At 39.5% G+C, this 24214-nt stretch overlaps 1 protein-coding gene and 1 long non-coding RNA gene across 2 annotated transcripts in view; both read right to left on the minus strand.

Moving 5' to 3' along the window:
• Nucleotides 1-17398, minus strand: part of LOC126248048 (xaa-Pro aminopeptidase 3-like) — a 230057-nt gene extending 212659 nt beyond the window's left edge. The window contains exon 1 of the mRNA XM_049948682.1: nt 17262-17398. Coding sequence (XP_049804639.1) covers nt 17262-17310 — 49 coding nt within the window. The 5' untranslated portion in view covers nt 17311-17398. The remainder of the gene's footprint in view (nt 1-17261) is intronic.
• Nucleotides 17399-21627: 4229 nt separating this feature from the next.
• Nucleotides 21628-23705, minus strand: LOC126249525 (uncharacterized). Its single transcript, XR_007545603.1, has 3 exons — nt 23636-23705; nt 23174-23459; nt 21628-23080 (listed from the first exon to the last, which is right to left on the minus strand). It is a non-coding gene; the product is annotated as an uncharacterized LOC126249525 (long non-coding RNA).
• Between the last annotated feature and the right edge of the window lie 509 nt (nt 23706-24214).

Consider the following 24214-nt stretch of genomic DNA (forward strand, 5'->3'; position numbering starts at 1 on the left):
ACAGAGGGTCGGTGAGTGATCATCAGTAAAATGAGATTCCTGTAGAACTACACAAGCTGCAGAGTAAGACGAAATAAGGGATTTCAATTCCGGAAGGTGATGGTAGTATCCATTACAATTCCACTGGATAACCACAGAACGATGATTTAAATGGGGGTTGAACAGGCTAAAGCCAGTCATACCTTCGGGTCACCACCCATCACCGACAAGGAGGGGGCGACATCCATGAACGACAGGTCAGAATCGGTTGTGAAGCCAGGGATGGGACCTCTGGATACACCAGAGGCTCTTTGTCCCGGCACTTACGTTTCTTCTTCTTTTCTGTTTGACATCAAGGAGGGCTGTGTGGCATAAAGAAGCCAGCTGCAGCAAGATCGGGAACAGAAAGAGATCAGGTGACCTGGGGGCCAACAGACTGCAGTTCTCGCGGTCGTCACATGGCAGCACACCTTTGGCCTGGAAGGTGCCGGGAAGGAGCATCCCGGGAGGGGTGCACTTGACCAGTAGACGCTGAAGGAGTGGGACACTTCTCCAGCTGGGGAGGGGGAGCAGTGCCCAGAGGATAAGGTGTGGGAGCCACAGGGGAGGGGGGGAGGAGAGGGGTCCGGGACTGGGGTAAGGAAGGGGTGAATATGTAACTAAAGCATAACTAGACGTCATGGACACAAGGTGAAGACGTGTATACTTCTTACGAGCCTCTGTGTAGGTTAAACGATCAAGGGACTTATACTCCTGTATCTACTTTTCCTTCTTATATACTGGGCAATCTGGTGAACGTGGAGAATGATTGCCATGACAATTAACACACACAGGAGGGGGAACACAGGAACTCCCCTCATGGAGTGGACGTCCACAGTCACCACAGACAGGTGCCTGCAAACAACGGGAAGACGTGTCCAAAACGCAAGCACTTAAAACACCTCATAGGAGGTGGGATATACGGCTTCACATCACATCGATAAACCATAATCTTTACTTTCTCAGGGAGAGTATCCCCTTCAAAGGCCAGGTAAAGGCACCAGTATCAATGTGATTGTCCTTAGGACCCTTCTGAACACGCCGAACAAAGTGAACACCACGCCGTCCGAGATTTTGTCCCAAAGTTCCTCATCAGTTTGAAGGATGAGGTCACTGTGAAAAATCACACCTTGAACCATCTTTAGAGACTGGTGGGGGCGTAATGGACACAGGAATTGTGCCAAGATGGGTACAGGCACAAAGGGCCGCAGACTGGGCAGCTGAAGCAGTTTTGATCAGCAACAAACCCGACCGCATCTTGCTCCAGGAGTCCACTTCGCCAAACTTGTCTTCAATGTGTTCCACAAAGAATAAAGGTTTGGTATTGGTGAAAGTATCCCCACCAGTCCTGGTGCAAACGAGATAGTGGGGGAAAGGCTTTGCCCCCTAGTCGAGGGGTCTGACCCTCTTCCCGGGGGTAACCACGGAAGGGAAGGCCGAAGGCGCAGAAGAAGCAGCACTAGAAGAATCAGTTCCATGCAGATAGATGGCCGCAGGAGAACAGCCAGAGTTCTGGACCTGTATGCGTTTCATTTGCATAACGTCTGCTCTGATACCACCCACTCCGATCAGGGGCTCTCCTCACGGGCACCACCCAGCCACAGCAAGTGCCATCTGGCACGGCGGCCATTGCCGGGTGTTCCGATGCTCCAGGATGACGAGCAACCACTCCGAGGCTTGCACGAGGTGGTCACAGCTCAGGTATCAGAAGTGTGATCCCTGTGTGTTCAGGGGGCTCAACCAAAAGGGTACATAGAAACCCCACCACACGGGCTGGCTACCGTGCTGGCTATGCACCCTAGCATCAGACGACGTGAAAGAAAATGTGGAATGAACTAGGACGGCACACGTCGGAGACACTAGGTAAAGTGCTCTTCCCCAAATGGCTCACACTACAGAAGAAAAATTTAGTAATGGAGGTCAAACCCCAGCGGGGGACCAGGGAGTGCCAAAAGGAGGACGTATTTACGTAACAAAGCCAAATTGCAAAACCAACAGAACCAGGAGGATAGCGGGGGCCAACATAAGCAAGGACACCAAGAGAGGGAGAGGAGAGGGCGAGGGGGAAGGACCAACGAGAGGATAGGATGGCAAGGGGAAGGAAATGCAGCCCTGGAAAGAAGGAAGGCTGCAATAGCTCGGGGCCCCGTGCTCGCCACGCACGTATCCACAAACGAGTTGTGGACCCCCTGGGGGGGGAGGGGGTAGGGTGGAGGGGCGGGGGCGAGGAGTGAGAGCGTGTGCACGAGCGAGGAAAAAAGAAAAAGAGAGAGAAAGTCGCTGGTAGATAGCGGAGAGAAGGCCTCGCCACATGCACACCTCCCACAGGCTGCCTCCAGTGGCCGGCCCATGCTGATACAGCTGGTGCCCAAATCAAACACGAATGTGCGGCAACACCACTCTAGGCGCATATGCACTAGTCACAGGATATAACACAGACCACAATGCATTCTTCTTTGTGTGCTTTCCTACTATGAACAATGTATAAAGAGACTGTGGCATGGAGAAAACATTTAAAATGTCTCTGCTTTTATTGTTGCCAAAAATTTCATCCACATCTTAGAAGACACAAACCATTTCCCAATCTGCCTGCAATTTGTGCCCATCCCACTTCTACCTCATCTCTTGTCAGTCACCACTGATGCCTCCACCAACATTCTTCATTGATAAACAATGTATCCAGTACAACTTTTCAGCAATCGGCACCACTCACAAAAATGAACTTATGTTTCCAATCCTCCACTCCATATTCAATTACATGATTTCCAATCATTTCCACTTTTGTGAGAAGGAGGCAGGCTCTGCCGAACAGTGACATCCCAGGAAGTGATCACAGGTGGTGCGAATGATATCTATTTTTTTGTGATAAGGCACACAGACAGATCACAGTGAAGGCATTGGATACCAAAGGCCACCTAAAAACTGAAGGAAAAGTTAAACCAGAAGGCAAGCTCTGCCAAATAGTAACAGCCGAGGAAGTGATCACAGGTTGTGCTACTGATACCCATCAAAATGAAACAGCTGCAAAAACATCAGCAGTGGAGAAAACATCAGGCAAGTTAACGCATTCAAAATGTTATAGTAGTTTAAATCCCACACCGCTATGACTTAATTGAATGCAAATATGGAATTTTCTACAGCTAATAAGGTATATGATTCAATTTGTAGATAACTTAAAAACAAAACAATGGTAGATGTTGATGAAAGTACTGATTGTAGACAGTCAACTGATAATTCATAAATCACATTGTCAATACAACAGAAGCTGCCACACAGGACATGGTAAACATCTCAGTGGACTGGAAGAAAGTATACATAGTAAGAAAATATTACAGTTGTGAAAGATTGATCAGGCTGCACCAACAATAATGAGTAAACTCTAAATTTCAAAGCAGGGAAACTTCAAACAGTGACGAAGCCCAACTACTGCTGGGCCTGATCAAAACAAACTGGAATACTACATAATGCTGAAGACTTGTAAGATGTAAGCAGAGAAGTAGCTGATGTTGGATCTCTCATAGTAGAAACAGAAATCACGGACGAGTAATGAACAAAAAAGATGCAAAATAAATTTTAGGGTAATAAACTAAAACGAGCAATATCTTAGGAATACACTGATGGATCAAAACATTATGACCACTGCCAACCACAAGACCGAATGCTGCCTGGCAGTGTTGTGGATAAGTGATGCAGTAAGGAAAGTATGTAAGGAGAGCAGAGATGAATGGGGAGTCATTCAAGGATGGAACAAGATGAAAGGAAATCCAATGACATAATCGACTTTGACAAAAAGCAGATTATTGTGGTCCAGTACCAGGAACAAGTATCTTGGAAACAGCAAAGCTGATCAGCTGTTCGTGTGCAACTGTCGGGAGCATTTATGGAAATTGGTTGAAGGACTGTAAGTGTTGGGTACAGTGTTTGCATAGGCAGTGTAGCAGCTATTTAAGAGCTGAGCAGATTCCTGTGGAGCAGTAGCAGTTTGTTTAATACACAGTAATTTAGTTTAGTTTCTGTTTTTCACATACTTCTACCAAGAAGTGAATTGCATAGATTGGTGTTTACTAACTTAAGTTTAAGCTTTTTCTGTAAAGTTTGGTGCATTATCTTCATGTGAGCTGAGTGAAGTGTAAACTAGAGATATTGTAGCAGCACAACTTTGACTGCACCACATGACTTCTTGGGTTACTGTCACATTACTTGTGATATAGGCAAAAATTCAGTAATCATGTATAGGGAATGCACCTGTTACGTACAGATGCAGGAGGAATTCCCTGCTATACATAAACAGCTGGAAGCCGTGTTGGCCACGGCCAACAGGCTTCAGGCTGCTACCTGTGCTGCATGACATTGGGGCATCTGAGACAAATGCATCTCTGGAACCTATAGCACCACCTGGCATCTATGGCACTCACGCACAGGCAAAAGTGTCCGCCCCCGGTAGCTGAATGGTCAGCACGACAGACTGTCACTCCAAAGGGCCCGGGTTCGATTCCCGGCTGGGTCGGAGATTTTCTCCGCTCAGGGACTGGGTGTTGTGTTGTCCTAATCATCATCACTTCATCCCCATCGACGCACAAGTCGCCGCAAAGTGGCGTCAAATCTAAAGACTTGCACCAGGCGAGCGGTCTACCTGACGGGAGGCCCTCGTCACACGACATTTCATTTTTTTTTTTTTTTTTTTTACAGGCAAAAGTGAGTGTACTATTTACAATCAATTTTCTCAAGATTGGAGGTAGATATACACCTCAGTTTTAAAATACTATCTACTTTTCACATGCAGCAATGTATGACCTGACACGCACCAAATATAAATTCACAGCGACTCCTATTTTTCGTTGCTAACTACCTGCATTTCGTACAGTGGTTTACGTAATTTCGAAATATCACAATGACTATGACCATTAATGAAAAGCTATGCAATTTACTACGTAGCTGACATATAAGGCTACAAGTAACCAAAGAATCAACATTTTTCACCAACTAGCTCTTGCTAAATTATTTGTGAAAGATTGCAGAACAGCCGATGTGAGCATGATTTTGTTTTGCTGGTGTAAAGTGTTGTGGATTGGCAGGAGAGCCAACCCACGAATTTTAGAGGAAGCCGAAAGGCACGCGTTTTAGCTCACGCAGGCTGGTGTGAGGTCTGGAACAGGACAAGGAAATTAGAACTTAGAAAAACGGATGCAGATGGTGTAATACTTAACTTTAATCCATTAATGTTGAACGTAGCTCTTGTCTGTACATTATTTACAATATCAATAGTAACTGAACATGGCGCCTTGCTAGGTCGTAGCAAATGACATAGCTGAAGGCTATGCTAACTATCGTCTCGGCAAATGAGAGCGTATTTTGTCAGTGAACCATCGCTAGCAAAGTCGGTTGTACAACTGGGGCGACTGCTAGGAAGTCTCTCTAGACCTGCCGTGTGGCGGCGCTCAGTCTGCAATCTCTGATAGTGGCGACACGCCGGTCCGACGTATACTAACGGACCGCGGCCAATTTAAAGGCTACCACCTAGCAAGTGTGGTGTCTGGCGGTGACACCACATAAAGTGTCTGCCACCGGCCGCACCAAAGCGAGCAAATAATATTTTATACGAATGCATGGTGTCTGTTCTTCCGGACATGTCCAAAAGAACAGACACCACAAATTCATATAATTGATTCATGTTAATAGGCCGCCACCTTCAGTGCGTATACACAGCCACATCTGACCTCCTGCGGGAATCTCAAAGTTGCGAGCATGGAGGACACAGACAGGGACTGTGGATAGGGGATGCTCGGTGGGGTGTGGGTCGCGTGGGAGATGTGCCAAGATAGTCCATGCCATTGCAATAAACATCGTGTCCAGATGGCGCAGTGGTTTACGCAACTGATTAGTAAGGAGGAGATCCCAGGTTCGAGTCACGGCCCAGTACACTCATCACTGCTGATCCCACATATAGTCCCGATGCAGCTAACATCAATAATTCCTTCCCTTTCCTTTATCCCCCCCCCCCCTCCACCTTCATTTACATAAAATAATATTCTGTTCATTCCATTCAGACAAGTGGCACCTATACACTGGAGTCGGTGCTGCGACCTGGCTGCCACTGTGTGTTACCCCATTTTATAACACAGGGATACTCTTTGCACTGTTTCAAGCCACCTCACACTGACCTCTGCTATATGGGTAAGCTGTTTTCTTTGTTTGTGCACTCTACTGTGTGAAAGGATCAGATAACAGGTGGGAGAAATTCTACAGAACTCTGCTGGGACATAACAATTAATGTTGCCCCATTAGAGAAATCCGAGGGATATTTACATACAGTCGAAGTGAAAATAACATTCGATTCACACTTCCAGCCTATATAATTGAGCTTAGGTAGAAAAATCATGATCTGTATGTGTTACACAAGTAAACAAATTTATAGTTTTTCAAGCATAAACATAGGGCAGCAGAAAAATGTTAAAGATAAAATTTTCAAATGTTTAAAAATTGGTGGGAGAAATTCTACATAACTCTGTCGGGACATTATAATTAATTTTGCCCTGTTAGAGGAATCTGAGGAATATTTACATACAGTCAAAGTGAAAATAGCATCAGATTCACACTTCCAGCCTACATATTTGAGCTTAGGTGGAATAATGGATGTGCTACACAAGTAAACACATTTACAGCTGCTCAAGCAAAAATATAAGGCAGCTGAAAAATGTTAAAGATAACATTTTCAAATGTTTAAAAATAGGTAGGCAGCAATGACATAGCACAATCTTGTAGCATAAGCAAAGGTTCATTGAAATTAACTGGTAAGTATTGAAAAGTCTCTGTGACTGGGGACAGTGAACAAACACACATTAAACATTATGGCAAATTCATGAAATACCCAGACACAGTACGAAACATCTTAAATAAATACTTTTACCTCGCCAACAGGCAGTCACGCAGTGCAGCACCCGATATAGATTTGCAATAAATGGTACCTTGTTACACCATCCAAATAATGGTCGTACATTGGAACAGGTGAATGAACGTGAGGTATACAAAACAATTCACATATTAAAGAACAAATTCTCGCTGGGATGAGATAGAATGTACTGTAAAGTGTCATAATTAATGAATGTATAAAGGAAACAGTAAACCCATCCAGCCACCACATCAACTGAAACATTAGAGAGAACACCTACCAGAGTTGCTTAAAAATAAGTATCACATCACCAGCACATACATATGGAAACAAGGAAGAAATTTCAGACTACCAACCAATTTCATTTATCCTCACTTTTAGTAAGGTAGGCCTATGTAAAACAGTTATTCTGTCATTACTTCATGCTTACTTCCCACAAAACATGATACTTGTTAAACAGCATGCTTTCAGGAAAGATCACAGTATAACTACAGCAGTCCTTGAGCTTCTCCATCAAATAATCTCCTTGAGCAAGTTCTGCAGGCATATTCTTTGAGCTCTCAAACTCACTTGTTTCAATACAACATGACACGCTGCTTAAGATAATGAGGGCATATAATATCAAGTGTTCATCCATCAGCTACTGTCCACGTACTTAATGAATCACTAACAGTATACAAAGCTTTCATATGAAATGGATAACAAATTACAGATTTTTCAGTCCATCTGTGATACAGAAAACACAGTGTTCTCCAAGGTTTAATTCTCAGCCCTTTTCTCTTCTGGTGTACATTAATGATATTGCTCAACCCCACCAATTCACACACAGTAAACTATGCACATGACATCCCGCTTCTGTTTTATATGGAAGACTGTAGTGCGCTAGGATCACTTGTGACTGGTGATGTCACAGATGTAACCTCTTATTTTCTTCATCAGGGGTTAAACACTAATGTAATGAAATTCCACTTACTTACACTTAAAACAGTCAACTCACATCAAATGGATATGGAGAGTACAGGTAGTATTTCAGCAATGGAAATCACCAACATAAGGTCCTGGGTATTGACCCAGACAAAAATATTTGATGATAAATCATACTAACTTTATATGTGGGAAAATTTTCTGTGCCATACTTGCTGAGCCAGTTGCCAAAATACCCCATAGTGAAACATTAAATGGTGTATTATGGCACAATTTATCCCTATCTTAATTATTGTGCAAAATTGTGGGGCTGTTTGCAGACAGAAAGTTCAGTAGAATATTGCTACTACAAGAAAAGTTCAATTAGGCTATTGTGTGGATTAGAACGCAGTGTGTTCTTTTGTGAATCATGTGTAAAACATAAAACTTTAACTATATATTCCTTGTATTTGTATAAACTGATAACATTTTTGTAAAAAATCAAAGAGAATCAGGCATATTAATGATGTCCACAGGGAAAATTTGTGAAATATTTATAAAACATCTTGGCCTCCCTATCATTTCTGTCACATAACAAAGCTAAAGACAGGCTATGTAAAACCCACAGAACTGCACAGCTACAAATGAGCCTTCTACGAACATATAATACACATTTTTGTAGTGCACTGGTAAATCAAACCTGGTATTAACTGTATATGCAAAGCAATATCGATGTATAGGCATTTCCCAAAGTAGGCATTTCAACAGCAGTAGACAAGGAAAACAGATGGCATAACTGTAGGTATTAGAAATTCCTCCTACACACACAAACTTCTCAGTTCTTTACAAAAGCACTGCACCAATCCACAGTTTCTAAATTACTATCAAAGCTACAAAGAGAGATACAAGAGGGTACTGCTGGCTGCAAAAAATCATTCAATGGCAAAATAATATACACTGAAGAAAATAAAGACATAGTAGTATTGACTGTCACAAACTATGGAACTGCAAAAGGTGGACACAAGTATAGTAACATACAAATCAAAGATGAGAGTAGAGTTATAGAAAATTCTCAGGAATTGGCAAATTTTGTAAGTGATTATTTCTCTGGTACTTCAGAGCAATTGCAATAAAGTCTTCCTAAAACACATGTAGCACCTGCAAATGCATTACACTTAAAGCACAGTGATGATTTTTCCCACAGCAGAGCTTGAAGTCAGGAAGACAATACAGAAATTAAAAATTAAGACATCGGCTGGCATATATGAGATTGAGTTCTCTGTTGTAAAGGTGTGTGTCGATGGCATACAAACCCCATAAATATATATAATAAATGATTTATCTGGTTCAGATATTTTTTATGAGTACCTAAAGCATGCATGACTTAAGCCACAACTAAAGAACAGTAAGACAGAGACTGTAAAAGACCAAAGGCCAGTTTCTCTACTGTGACTTTGAATCAATCATGAAAAATAAACTAATGAATTACAGGAATAAAGAAACATTTTTGAGGAAGCACAGTTTAGGTTCCAAAGTATGAGAAGTACAATAGCGGCCATGACAGTTCACAAAAGTGGTACTTGCAGGTCTTCACAAGGATGTTTGTGTTAACGAACATATTCTTGCACCTGTCCATAACTTTTGACACTGCTGACCATAAAATTTAACTACACAAACTAGAAGCATCACATATAAGAGGAACAGCAAACCAGTGGTTCCTGTTATCTAGAAAATAGGCTGCAAAAGTTAAGATAGTTCACAGAAAAGACTGTCAGGTAAGAAACATATAAACATAGGTGTGCCAAAGGTTAGTGTATTGGGTCCAAATTCTGTTATTAACATATATCAATGACTTTCCACACAGTGTAAGAAATGGAGAAAAAGCTCTCTTTGCCAGTGGCAATTGTCAAAAAAATACCACAACTCTTAACAGAAAAGCCACATGAAACGCTCAAAGATGTTTACAGTTGGGCAGTATGTAATAAATAACAGCTAAACATAATGAAAACACACAGCATGCGTTTCAGCACAAAGAGGGAAAACAATTGTGTCACATTAAGCATAGATGATAAACATATAGACTGTATGACCAATACAAAGTTTTGAATGGTGAATACTGCCTGTCAATTAACATGGAATGAATGCACAAAAATCTTAGCGAAAAGAATGTCACCAGTATAGTTGTGCTCTTAGTGTTCTACCATCAGTTTCTAACAGCCAATATCTTGTGGTGACAGTTTTCCTATCCACACTCAGTTCTTAGCTATGGGATTTTTTACTGGGGGCAATGGCAGAAAGCATGAACACAATTTCCAAACTGCAGAAAAGTACCATAAGAATAAAAAACTCAAAGTAGTAGCTGGGCCCATAGTTAAGAACCATTTTTTTTTTTTTAACTGGATATCCTAACTGCACCAAGTAAGTGCATCAAGTAATCTTATGAGCATTACAGAGAAAACATTTCCACGTATTTCCCTAATAGTTCTACCAATAATCATGGCAGAAGAGCCAGTCTGGTCTTCCATTTATCGACTGAAAAACAAACAAAGAAATCAAAACAGCAGTCTCTGTCTGGAAATAAAACTGTACAAATAAATTCCCCGTGAAGATGAAAAATATTACTAAAATACATCTAATTAAAAGCCCACTAAAAATACTTCTTAAGTAATGCACACTACATAATTAAAGATCACTTAGAGGACTCAGAATGAGGCTTAGTAATGAAAGGGGGCCAACTACAAAACCCTGTCATATATAAACAGACAATTACAATGTAATGCATCGCAAGCACGTGTGTCAAGGTACATAGCGCATTATAGTAACGTAACTGTGTTTTATGCTATAAGTTATCTGGTACAAACTGTGTATGATCGGTCCGCCTCAGTAGCGTTACCGCCTGCCATGCCAGGGGGCCCAGGTTCGATTCCCAGCAGGGGACTGGGTGTTGTGTGTTCTTCATCATCATATTCATCATCACTGCCACGCAAGACGCCGAAGTGGCGTCAACTAAAAGGACTTGCAATACAGCGGCTGAACCCCAAAGGGGATATCCCAGCCAATAAATTCCACATGATCATTTCAGTTTGTGTATGATCAGAAGAATATTGTAAATATGGACCAATTGAATGAGGCAGTGAAGTTGTTAAGATACTAACTTCATGTTCGGGAGGATGAAGTTTGCCCTGTCCAGTCATCTTGATTTAACATCTCCTAAATCATTTCAGATAAATGCCGGAATGGTTTATTAGCAAGGCCACAGACGACCATCCATCCTATCCTCATAACACACACTTGATATTCTGTGTGTACGTATACTAGAGCCATTTATTTTTATTGTATTATGACGACAAATCCTATACCATCCTGATCACTGGATGAATAAATAAAAAAATAGATAGTTATGACCTCCATTTTCCTTATATGTTGTGGTGGTCTTCAGTCCAAATACTGGTTTAAAGAAGTTCTCCTGGATAATCTATCCTTACTTTTCATCTCTACATAACTACTGCACTCTACTACCTACATCCACCTGAACGGGCTTACTGCAGTCGGGCCTTGTTTCCCCTCTATCTACAAAACCTCCTCCTCTCCCCCCCCCCTTCTCTCTCTCTCTCTCTCTCTCTCTCTCTCTCTCTCTCTCTCTCTCTCTCTCTCTCTCTCTCTCACACACACACACACACACACACACACACACACACACACACACACACAATTTCCTTCCACGGCCTCACTGAATAGTGCTCGACACCTCAGGATTTATCCTTTCAACTGATCCCTTCTTTTAATCAAGTTGTTCCATAAATTTGTCTTCCCTCCGATTTGATTCAGTACCTCTTCATTAGTTATCCAAAGTCTGCCTCTGTAGCGTAGCAGTAGCATTTCCGCCTACCACACAGGGGGCCTGGGTTCAATTTCCGACAGGGAACTGGGTGTTCATCATCATTGACCCGCAAGTCGCCAAAGTGGCGTCAACTAAAGAGGACTTGCAATACGGCAGCCAAACTCCCCCTGCATGAGGCCTCCTGGCCAACAATGCCACACGCTCATTTCATTTTTCTTTTTAGTTATCCAAAGATATCTGAAGACACACTGATTAGTTTATTGCCATCCATGCCATAAATGTGTCCTCTTTCTTGTTGATTCTGATAGGCTTTCTATGTTTTGATAAATTTTCTTGCCACTACTTAATATCCAGAATTATTTTAGTTTACATAAGTTTTAAGAGCACCTAATATTTTCCTTGGATTCTTCTTCCCAATACACATAATTAACTACTAAGCATTTACTTTAATACAGGCAGTTTCACAACTACGATGTTTTACTTCCTTCTGACCTTTTTATATAAGCCTTTGTTTCCTCATTGCATTTTTTCTTTCCTTTCCCTCAGAACCAATTTTTCTAAATCATTTTCTTGAATTGTTTCCCCAAACATCTTAATTTCTTTACCTTTTATATGCAACCAACATTGTAATAAAATTTTTGAGCATGTTTTATATTTATTACAAACATTGTTTTTTCTGTAAATATTCTTAAGCCTACCATGTTGCTATCCAGGATCAGATTGCATAACAGTTAAAAATGGGAGACAGAAATTGGTGGAAGTAGTTCACAAAGTGATAACTAAATTATGGAACTCAGAGATGATACCTGAAGAGTGGCAGGAGTCGATTCTGATCCCAATTTTTAAGAAAGGTGACAAAATGGATTGTAGTAATTATAGAGGGATATCGCTATTACCAGTATGTTCCAAAATTTTCTCGGATATTCTACTAAGCAGGCTTACACCATATGCAGATGAAATTGTGGGGGATTACCAAGCCAGCTTTCGGAGGAACAGATCAACTATAGACCAAATGGCAGCAGATAATTCAGAGGGTGTGGAGTTAAATGGAAATATTAAGATATTAGGGTATGCAGATGATCTAAACATCATTAGCGATAGGAAAGAATCTGTAACAGCGAATGTGAATGTGTTAATCAAGGCTAGTGAAGATGTAGGTCAAAGGATAAGTGAAGACAAAACTAAATAACTGGTTACTACTAGAACGCCAACAGCAGTAGATTGGGAAATGTTAAGAGTTGGAGACATGCGGTTTGAAAAAGCAAACACATTTAAGTATCTAGGCGTGGACATCACTTTGAGAAATGAGATTGAATCTGAACTGAAGAAGAGATTACGGGCGGGAAATGCGTGCTACTTCTCACTGAATAGATTACTTTCATCACGGATATTGTCTAGGAATTTAAAGATTAGAATATACAAAACTATTATTCTACCAGTTATGCTGTATGGGTGAGAGACTTGGTCTCTCAGTATGCAAAATGAAAAGCAGTTTCGAGTATTTGAAAACAAAATTTTGAGGAAAATTCTCGGAGCAAAACGGGATTACATTAGCGGAGAGTAGCAAAAACTGCATAATGAAGAGGTTCACAAATTCTATTCAAGCCCTGGCATAATCAGTATTATTAAATCACATAGGCTGCGATGGGCGGGTCACGTAGCTCGAATGGATGAGGGCAGGGCAGCGCGCAGAGTGCTGGTAGGGCACCTAGAAGGAAAACGTCCTATGGGGAGACCGAGGCATAGATGGGAGGACAATGTGAAAGCTGATTTGAGGAGCCTAGGTATTGAAGGTGAATGGAAGGAAATAGCCCAAGACAGGGACAGATGGCGAAAATACGTTGCTGCGGTAATGGACTCTCGAGTCCGGTATGACCAGTGAGTATAGAGTATAGTACCATGTTGCTATCTGTTCCAGGTGACTTGTACCACTGCATTTGTAAGGCTTTCAGAAAATACAGTAAAAATCATCAGTAAACACTAGGCTATTTATTACAACACCTTTACTCTTTCTTCCCAGCATAAGTGGTAATTTTTGTTTTCTTTAAGTTTTTCCATTTTAAATTCTCACAGTTTGTTCAAGATTCCATTTAAAAAAGAAAAAAAAAGAGGACATACTACTATTGTGCCATGACAAGTCAGCTGTCACAGGTGCACAGTATGAGGAAAGTCCACTGTACACACGTGCAACACTAGTAGCAAAGTCCATGTGCAAACATTAGCCAGGCCATAGTTAGTGTTGTAAGTGGCAGTTCATACTGTAGTATCTGCACCAACAGACACACCTACAAACAGCTGCAATTAGTCTTGGTGCACGGAAATACGGAAGCGTCCGATCCCGCCCGTCTGCTTTGACCCATGACGTCACAAATATGGCGGAAACAAAAACAAACACATACACTTTCCACAAGAAGCCTAATGACACTAACGGGACAAGCGCGGGAAATGGGGTGTTTTGGGTGGGGGGCAAACTAAATATAAACAAATTTAGACGCCTTGCGTAGTGAAGACAGCCATGCATGAATACCCACCCACCTCCCCAGGGGTCGTAACCCCTGCAACCCATAGAAGATAAAGATGCTTCAGTAGCTGATTACTGTTTTTTGTCTTTTAAAAAAAAAAATCTCACAGGATAGAACAAACAGATCAGAAAGATAAATATAATAATCTAAAACAGAAATTGGAGGAAACAGATAATTAAAATAAGTAATAAATGTTTTTAAATTTAAAAAAAAATCTCACGAGATAGAACGAACAGATCAGAAAAGTAAATAAAATTAGATAAAACAGAACTGGAGAGAGCCACACTCAAACCAAACTCCGCGCCGTCATGACGTCACACACGACAACACCCTTACGTCACGGGTCAAAGCCGACGCGTGGGATCGGACGCTTCTGTCGACCCTGGTGCACCAATATTAAACCATCACCTTGTCTGGCACCTGCCTTTATTTTGAAGTTCAGGATTCCTCACTCCTAAATTTTACTTTTGAGATTGTATTTTTAAGGGTTTCAATATACTACAAAACCCAAACACTATGCTATTATAGTCATTAAAATGTTCCAGTGTCATACTGTAGATTATTGTTCACCTATGACATTTGCAAAATTCATCAATTTCATGACAGCACACAAATAAAATAAACCCATGTGTGTATCAGACTGGACCCCTCTTATGATAATCTTATCATAAAATCCTTCGAGGAGCTTTCTAGGTATCCTGGAACTGTTTACCTTCTTTTCACTATTCACCTCTGTGGTGAAGCATATATATCCTCTTTGACAATCGTGGAAGAGGTTACCGATGCATACTTCAATACAACCTGTGCAAAATCCATGCACAGACAGACTGCAGTATTAACCCTTTTTACAGTTTTCACCATTTCTACATTACAAACTCCCAGGAGGGAGAAGGTTAAAAAGGGGACAGGTCACTCAGGCCCCAAGATGAGAGGGACCCACCTTTTGTGAGGCCAAGGTGAGACAAAGCTCCTTCCCAAGGAACGAACTATTAGTTCCAAAAGCTAAAGGAATGAACTATTAGTTCCAAAAGCTAAAGGAACGAACTATTAGTTCCAAAAGCTAGGATAGTGTATGTACTTTTACATGTAATTTGGTAGTGCTGAATATTTCTCTTCAAAGTAAGTAGTGGCTAGCAATTCTGTTCCATAATTTTATAGTTTTCCTTTTGATAAGATCAGAAACGGTACTCAACGTGTAAACAACGCAATCAGTGCTGAAACAACCATTGAATAGCTACCAACTGAAAAATTCAAAAAATGTTTTCAAAGCAGTACACTATCATCATACACAGGCCCATGTGCCTATCCACTGGGGTCATCAAATGGTAAGTCTGTTTCTTAAATGGGAAGAGCGCACCTAGTATTCATATGTACAGTGTTCTTTACATGTCATCCACCAGAACAGAGACAATAAAAAAAAAATGTGTTACGGTGTTCCATTAAAGACACAGTCATCCCTAAACTGAACATGCTTGGATTGAATTAAAGTATGGGGTAGGAAATTACATGTGACTCTTCAAGGAAACGTTTACATCCTTCACATTAAGCAATTTTAGGGAAATTAGACAAAATCTAAATTTTCATGGCCAAGCATGGACTGAAAACCTGCTCTCCAAAATGCAAATCCAGTACCTTAAACTATTGTGCCACTTCTGGTAATATCATGGAACACTTAAGAACAAATCAAGTGTTCAGTGATAAACTAATAATTATTGATGGGGGATATGTACAGAAAATGGAAGGATAAGACTCAAGAAATAACAGCTACTGGTAGGCACAAGGAACAATACCAGAACAGAAAGCAACAACATTATACACTTGGGTTTCCCTTTTTTGTCCAAAAAATTATCTCACATCTTATAAGACTGCTTACATTGTTATCAGTGCTGTGGATGTCATGCAGATTCTACTACCAGAAATGAACCAAGTTTTGTTGATTTCATTACAAATTATAGCCTTTTTTCTTTACAGTGTCTATGTGTTACAGACTTATAATGTAGAATTATGATGAATGATTATCACACAAAAGAATATTTTTAGGGCAAAAAGTTCTTGGAATTTCACCCCATACTTTGACTAGTAGATCTTTTCATACACATTCTAGAAATGGAACATAATATAAACAACAGAATATTCCTTCAGCTTCACAATTCCATCCACCACATTTTCAACTTCTACTGGCAAACAGAATAGTGTAAATATACAAATATATCAATGACTTTAAATAGATTTTACAAATTAATCTTAATTTGCCATCAAATGTTAAATAATGGTAGCCTCCTAAAGAAATTCTCCACACTAAACCTGTCTTACTTCACAGCATTGTTCAATAACTTTACTTATAGAAAACATCTGCGGGACCCCCAAGTGACCACACATTTAGATTAAAGTCACCGTTTCTAACACTACGTAGTCTTCTGGTGTTTCTTTCCCCCTCCCCCCACATGAATACGCACATTTCGATGTATCTCCTTCTCTATCATTGTACGTATCATTACAAGTAGTGAGGCGACGTAATGCAGAACTCTGAGCAAGTAAACAAACAGTATTGTAATAAACTGCCTTCTGCCATAATAAAGTCTGTTCCACACTGTTTAATTTTGTTTAAAATCACCGTGTGTACGGTCCGAAAACGGGGATGACGTACACATAACAGAACTATTTGAAAGCGGTTACAACGTTTTTAGAAGAGGGATGTCTTAATTACTTTATCACTAGCATGGCTAAAACCGGACTTTATTGTCACATTGTAGCCAACAAATAAAAACTGACAGTTCATCACTTCTCATTTGAAAACAAAGGGTTTCAGCGAAACATTGTCAGATGACGCATAGTGGAAAGTTGGCTTGTTTCTTGCGGCTTCGAATTCCTGCGGATCTTGTTGTCATCAGGCAACATTTCCAAAATGTGGGGTACAATTTTCCTCTGAAAGGTAATCCATTAAAAAAAGAAATGTAAATCGTGTGACGATCTTTCATGGATGGAACTCCCAAGCATAATTTTTTTTGTTGCTCGCGTAGCACGAGTACCATCTGGCGGCATTCCATTTCATAAATAATACGCTGAAATACCATACTATGTAACAAACCTGTCTGTGCGATACTGCTTTTCAAGAGTCTTAAAACCGAGGACTGCATTTTCCATCACTAAATATAACACTACTATCACATAACAATACTGCACTAAAGCACGTAAAAGCACGCTCATTTCTTTAAACTATCGATATACGGCTCATTTGTTGATTTTCGTGACGATGTTGGAGTTTCTATTTTTATCGCATTTAAGCACGTTATTCGAGTGCCAAAATATCACATTTCTTTGTATTGTGATCAGTTATAACTAAATTTCGTCTCACGTTTGGGCACCAATATACTTACAACCAGGTAAATTCCTGCAAGTAGCATATCAGTACCACACCAAATTTGTAAAAACGTCAAGCAGTTGCCTCTTCGAGACAGTTACCTTTAGTTTTTTAAAGCGACGAGATGGGTTTGTATAATAAAATGTAGATCGCTAAAATATCGCTTTTGTCACAAGACGGTTGCTGCTTTAACTGAGCATCTCGTCTGCAAACTAGCCCAACAATATTTATTGACAATTCTTATTTGTCAGACCTTCAATATATTGAAGCGACCTCACACTATCAATAGCATTGGAAAAAATTGTGAGTTGACAAAGCGATTTTACGAAGTTAAAATGCCGAAAACCCAAAAGAAAGCGTGTTCTGCAGTTATATTAGCTATTGATAGCTTGCAAGCAACAGAAAATAACGGAAAAGACGAAATGGGTCCAAGAACAGTTGAAAAAACGGAGCGACTGGTCACGTCTTAATTTAGTGGCTGAAATCAGAACCCGAAAGATTTCATAAACTGTTTTCTGATGAGCCCGGTATCGTAGATCAAGTTACTAGCCCTGATACGAGATGATCAGAGAATCAAAATATGTTAATGAGAGAGGCAATCGCAGTCGACAGGAGATTAGGAGTAACTTAGAGATTTCTGGCGATAGGCAACTCATACAAGTGCCCAATGTTAATCACAGCTAGCACAATTAGTTGCGATTGGTAGATTGGACCTCACAAGGCATGGCCTGCATCTCAGTAGGAAAGGGAATGGTAAATTGGCTGGTATGATGGCAAAATCTTGGAGGAGGCACTTGAACTCATGAAAGTACCTTTTTTTTAGACTAAGATCAGTTTCCAATGATTAAACATTAAATGAAATTAAACTTAATGAGAAGCTCAGACAGGCAAGTACTAGAGATGTTGAAATATCACAAGATTCTCAAAAAAGCACAGTAAAAAATGTTAGTATATTGCATCAGAATACCAGGAGATAAAAAAAACAAAGTAGATGAGCTTCTTGTTTGTTTAGGAGATTCAGAAACCGAGGATAGAAAAGATGTACTGTGGCTGTCTTAATATCATATAGTCACAGACATGGAAAAGGTAACTGTAGGCAGATATAAGCTGTCAGCACATGTAAGCAGAGAAACTATGAAAAGAGGGGGAGTTGCCATATATGTTAAAATTTATCATAGTTTGAAAAATTAAGAAATTAAAAAAAAAATGTGTAGAGCAACAAATAGAAGCATGTGCCTGTGAGCTTAAACTAAATAATGGTACTTTTATAACTGTACCTGTGTATAGGTCCTCATTGGGAAATTTTTGAAAAAAAACTTGAGTTGTTTGTTGCGATATCTGTCAGGTCAGACAGAGGGACACAAATTATTGTTTGTGGGGACTTCAGTGTGGATGTTATGAAAGAGTCCGATAGAAAGATAGATCTTGAAGTTACTTGGTTCTTTCAATTTGATATCAGTTATTGATCTTCCTACTCGTGTGGTACAGGAAAGCAGCATACTGTTAGATAATGTTTTTATAGCTCAAGATAAATTTATTGAAATAGAAACTTTTCCTGTTAAGAATGGTCCATCGGATCATGATGCACAGCTAGTTACAGTACATGAAATACCTCCATACAGTAATGCAAGGCAGTTCTCCAAAATAATGTGTTCAATTAAAGTTTAACACTTGCAAAGCTAAGGGAAAGCTTGCACCAATTAGACTGAGATAAAGTGTACAGGGAACCTGATGCTAATTTAAAATGTAACCTATTTCATGATGCCTTTGTGAGTATATTTAAAAACAGTTTCCCCATAGAAAATAGTGAAATATAATTTGCAAGAGACCGACCAAAAGGATAAAAAATCTTGTAAACAGAAAAGTGAAACGTATCTTATGGCTAGAAGGAGTAATGATCCAGTAACCGCCAAATATCATAAAAACTATTGCACTGTATCAAGAAAAATTCTGGAAGTATGTGTATTGTCTGATATTAGCACTTCCGATGATAAAATTAAAACAATTTAGAATAATGTTAAAAGGGAAACAGTGTAACCAAGAGCACAGGAAGGCTGTATTTCTATCAAAATCAATGAAAAGTTTGTTAACAAAAAGTCAGAAGTAGAAACTATTTTTAAAAGTCGTTTTGTAAGTGTTGTAGAGAAAATAGGATACAGCTATTCATTAGAAAATGCAAGGCTGTGTATGGAAGTGACAATACCTATGCAATTTGATAAAACTGAAATTCAACCTACCCCTCCTACTGAAATAAGGAAAATAATAAATACACTCAAAAGTAAAAACTCACATGTAATCGATGGCATTCCCAGCAGAGCACTAAAAGCATGTTCATAGCAGATAAGTAGGATTCTCAGCCACATATGCATACCTCACTGAAACAGGGTATTTTTCCAGACAGACAGAGATATGCTACTCTTAACCCATTGCATGCCAATCGCCTTGCTGCAATGGTCACATCGGTTCACATCAGATCACAGAAATTAAGTGCTGTCAGGCTGGGCTAGAAGTTGGATGGGTGACCATCTGGTCTGCCGAGTGCTGTTGGCAAGCAGTGTGCACTCAGCCCTTGTGAGGCAACTGAGGAGCTACTTGATTGAGAAGTAGTGGCTCTGGTCTTGGAAACTGGCATATGGCCGGAACAGCAATGTGCTGACCACATGCCCCTCCATATCTGCATCCAGTGAAGCCTATGGGCTGAGGATGACATGGCGGCCAGTCGGTAACATTGGGCCTTCATGGTCTGTTCATGAGGAGTTTAGTTTTTAACTCATTGCATAAGAAAGAGGATAAGTCCGATGCTAACAACTACTGCTCAGTCTCACATCTGACAGCTTTATCCAAAATTCTTGAAAAAGTAATGTATTCAAGAGGAAATTGACACTTTTGTAAAAATTAAGTACTAATAAAATGTCAATACGGTTTTCAGAAAAAATTTTCAGTAAAAACGGCATACATGCTTTCACTGATCAAATATTAAATGCTCTGAAGAACTGAACATCATCAATTGTGATCTCCCAAAGGCTTTTGACTGTGTGAATTATGAAATTCATAGATAAGCTTAAGCATTGTGGTATGAGTGGGACAGCACACAAATGGTTTAATTCATATTTAACGGGACGAATGCAGAAGGTTGAAATTAACTGTACAGATAATCTGCAAAAATCAGCAGAGTCCTCTAACTAGGGAGGTATCAAGAATGCTGTCCCACAGGGTTCAGTCTTGGGTCCCTTATTGTTCTTAATATATATTAATGACTTACCTCTCCTAATTCATGAAGATGCAAAGCCATACTTTTTTCCTAATGATGAAAGTGTAGTAATCACATAAAGAAATAAAAGAATTAGCTGAGGGAATTGTAAATACTCTCTTTCAGAAAATTATTAAATGGTTCTCCACAAATGATCCATCACTAAATTTTGAGAAAGCATGGTATATACAGTTCTGTTCAGTAAATGGCATAACACCATTGGTAAATATAGACTTTGAACAGAAGCCCGTTGGTAAGGCAGAATATTCCAAATTGCTGGGTGTGTGCATCGATTAGAAATTTGAGTTGGAAGAAACACATTGATGATCTGCTGAAACTGTTAGGTTCAGTTATTTGTGCCTTTAGGGTTATTGAAAATTTGGTGATAAACATGTCAGTAAATTAGCCTACTTTCATTCGCTGCTTTCATCTGGCATCATATTTTGGGGTAATTTGACATTTTGAGAAGAAGTATTCGTTGCAGAAAAGTATGTTATCAGAATTACAGCTGGAGCCCACCCAAGATCAGCTTGCAGACATTTATTTAACCCTTTCATCCCTGAATTAATGTATGTGATTTAAAAAAATATTTGCTTTGACATATGTTATCTAGGATGTATTTGGAAATATAATTTGAAGTTCTCCTAAATTTTCCACCACCGAATTTTGAAAAGAAAAGTTGCCGTATGGTAGGAATTTGATAAAATCATTTATATTTAAGAATTTAAGAATTGAATACAAATACAACATATGCTTGTGATAGAAGGGAGACTATCAATGCAACAAGGAGAATATACATTTATATGGATGACATGACCACTTCTAAATTTCCTTATACAGCATAATATAAACATGTCGTCAAGGTAAGTTACAGAATACTTTATTTATTACTTGGTGTGGAAAGACATAAAGCAATTTTTTTCACTTGTTAGACATAGAAACATTTTACATTTAATGCACGAGACTCTGCTGAATCATTTAGGGCAGAGCTTGCAACGGCCTTTCTGGTGGCTCTGTTGTGGCCAGTGACCAACTTCATCATATCTGACATCTACAATACGCCTGGAGGCTACCAACCTCTTCTTTGGAGCTTGTATATCTTCTGTAGATGGTCTTCCTCTTTTGCAATGAACAACATTTCCTGCCATAGTAAGACCAGAAGCATTATGAGTGTGGAAATCCAGAAGGGAAAGATGAGCTGTTGCACCTCACTGATTCAAATGACGTCTGTAAAGCAACCATGAATTTACAACCACTTTTTGGAATGGACATTTATACTATAAAGTTCTATGAGAATGTCTGTAAAATCCACTCCTCCCATGTGTTCATTATATTCCTTCACAATCAGTGGTCGAGTTACCTGAATTGACTGATTATCCTTTTTACTCCACCTCTTTCATTTATCCTGTGGATTTATACCTGCATATGTGGAAACAAGTTGCACAACTTTATTGTCATACCACCTTACTGCTATGATGTTGGATGATTCATCAGTACTAGAATCCAGTGCTCCTCTTCCTTTCTTTTCCAGCTCCTTTTCTTCTGCTACAGGGCTGAGTGACATTCTGTCTGAAGGAATAGCCGCAACACATAAAATACCTTTCTGTTTGGAAACATCTAAAAGGTCTAAATAGCTGAACTAATTATCAAAAAATATCTTGTAGTTCTTGCCCTCTGGTAAATCTTCACACAGCATCAGAACAATATCTCCTGAAACTCCTAAACCATGCTCATCACATGTGCCTTTACCGACATAAATTGCAAAGTCATATATTAGGCCTGATACTCCAGCTCGAATAAACACTTTATATCCTTATTTATGAGGTTTGTTTTTGAGGTGCTGAACTAAAGAACTTCTCCCCTTGAAAGAGATCATCTGTTCATCAATGCTCTGTTTCTCTTGTGGAGGAAGTTGCAACATGTTGACCTTATAGTTCCAAATCTATTCCTACTCATAACATCTGCAATTGGAGGAAAGCGACACTGTTGTGACCAGTACATTTTATATTGTGGCATTGTAACTGCACTCACAAATAGTAAAATATCAATACATTATTTCATTGCAAGAAACATCAATGACAACCCCATCTTTGATGTGTGTGTAATGATTTGTTTCAAGGGCAATGGATTCGCATATTTCATCATCAACGAAAATCTGAAAAGAATTCATTGGAGTTAGGTCTTCATCAGATGGTGGTGGAAGTATGTTGTCTTTCCTCATGGTATCTGGCAGAACGAAATCACCTTTCTTCCATGAACAGTTTTTTTTCTTCTTTTTTGCAGGTTGAGGTGCTTCCTTTAGCATAACGTATACATAAACAATCAGTTACGTGCATTTTGAGGTAACACTATGTAATAATTTTTCGTGTTGAAAAGATATATTATTTACCTTATTCGTGGAATGTTGTACACCATTACTTTCTATGTTTGTTGCTTGCGGTTTATAGATGTCCTCATGTTCAATAGTGTAATCCTTCCCTTGCATGTGTATTTCAATATGATTACTTTGTGGATATTCTGGGACACTGTCGGACTCTTGCTGGATAAAGTATGACTCATTATTTTCTTCATCTGACGAAAAGCTAAACTCTGAAATATCACCATCTAGAATCTGCAGCAGCTGTAATACTTCCTTATCAGTTAGACTTTTCTGGGGGAATGCCATTCTCAGAAACCTGTGAAATAGGAAACAGTTTCTGAGGTTATGTAAACGCAAGACATGAATTCCCATAGTTTCCAAATGGCAACAGTCACAATTTAGTAAGTGTTTTGAGTTTAAATCGTTACAAATGAGTTATTATTTTACAGTTAGTGATAAATTGCAGTTTTAACAATATTATGCAAAACTTACCTTATAAATATTCGTGGAGAGAGGAGTACAAAAGCGCAACAACTAACAGCATACAACAGCTGATCGAAACATCAAAATGGCAGCTCATATCAAAGATTACTTTTAAGACACATAGGTGGGCATTCTGCTGCCATCTGTTGCTGATTTCTCAGATTAGATTTACTTTCATTCCAATTGATTACTAGTGAGGAGGTCCTTCAGGATGCAGAACATGTCAGTAAAACAACAATACATGACAAATATTTACAACTAAACAAATAAGCTAATGTACCATACCACAGGTCCCAAGTGGCATGGTCATCATTTTTTAATGAACGCTATATGAAAGAATCATTTTACAAATACTAATGCACTGAATTTAAAATAAAAAGTTTTTTATTTAATTATAAGGTAATAACGTGTAATACAATTACTATAATACTTATTTTCAATGAACACATTACTGCACTGAACTGGTGCAGAAGTTAGATTGTACTTACACACACATACATAGACATACATACACACACACACACACACACACACACACACTTATCTACAATGAACACATTACGTGAAATTGTGCAGAAGTTATATTGT

This window comes from Schistocerca nitens, chromosome 3 (genome assembly GCF_023898315.1).
Source record: "Schistocerca nitens isolate TAMUIC-IGC-003100 chromosome 3, iqSchNite1.1, whole genome shotgun sequence".
NCBI classification, from domain to species: domain Eukaryota; kingdom Metazoa; phylum Arthropoda; class Insecta; order Orthoptera; family Acrididae; genus Schistocerca; species Schistocerca nitens.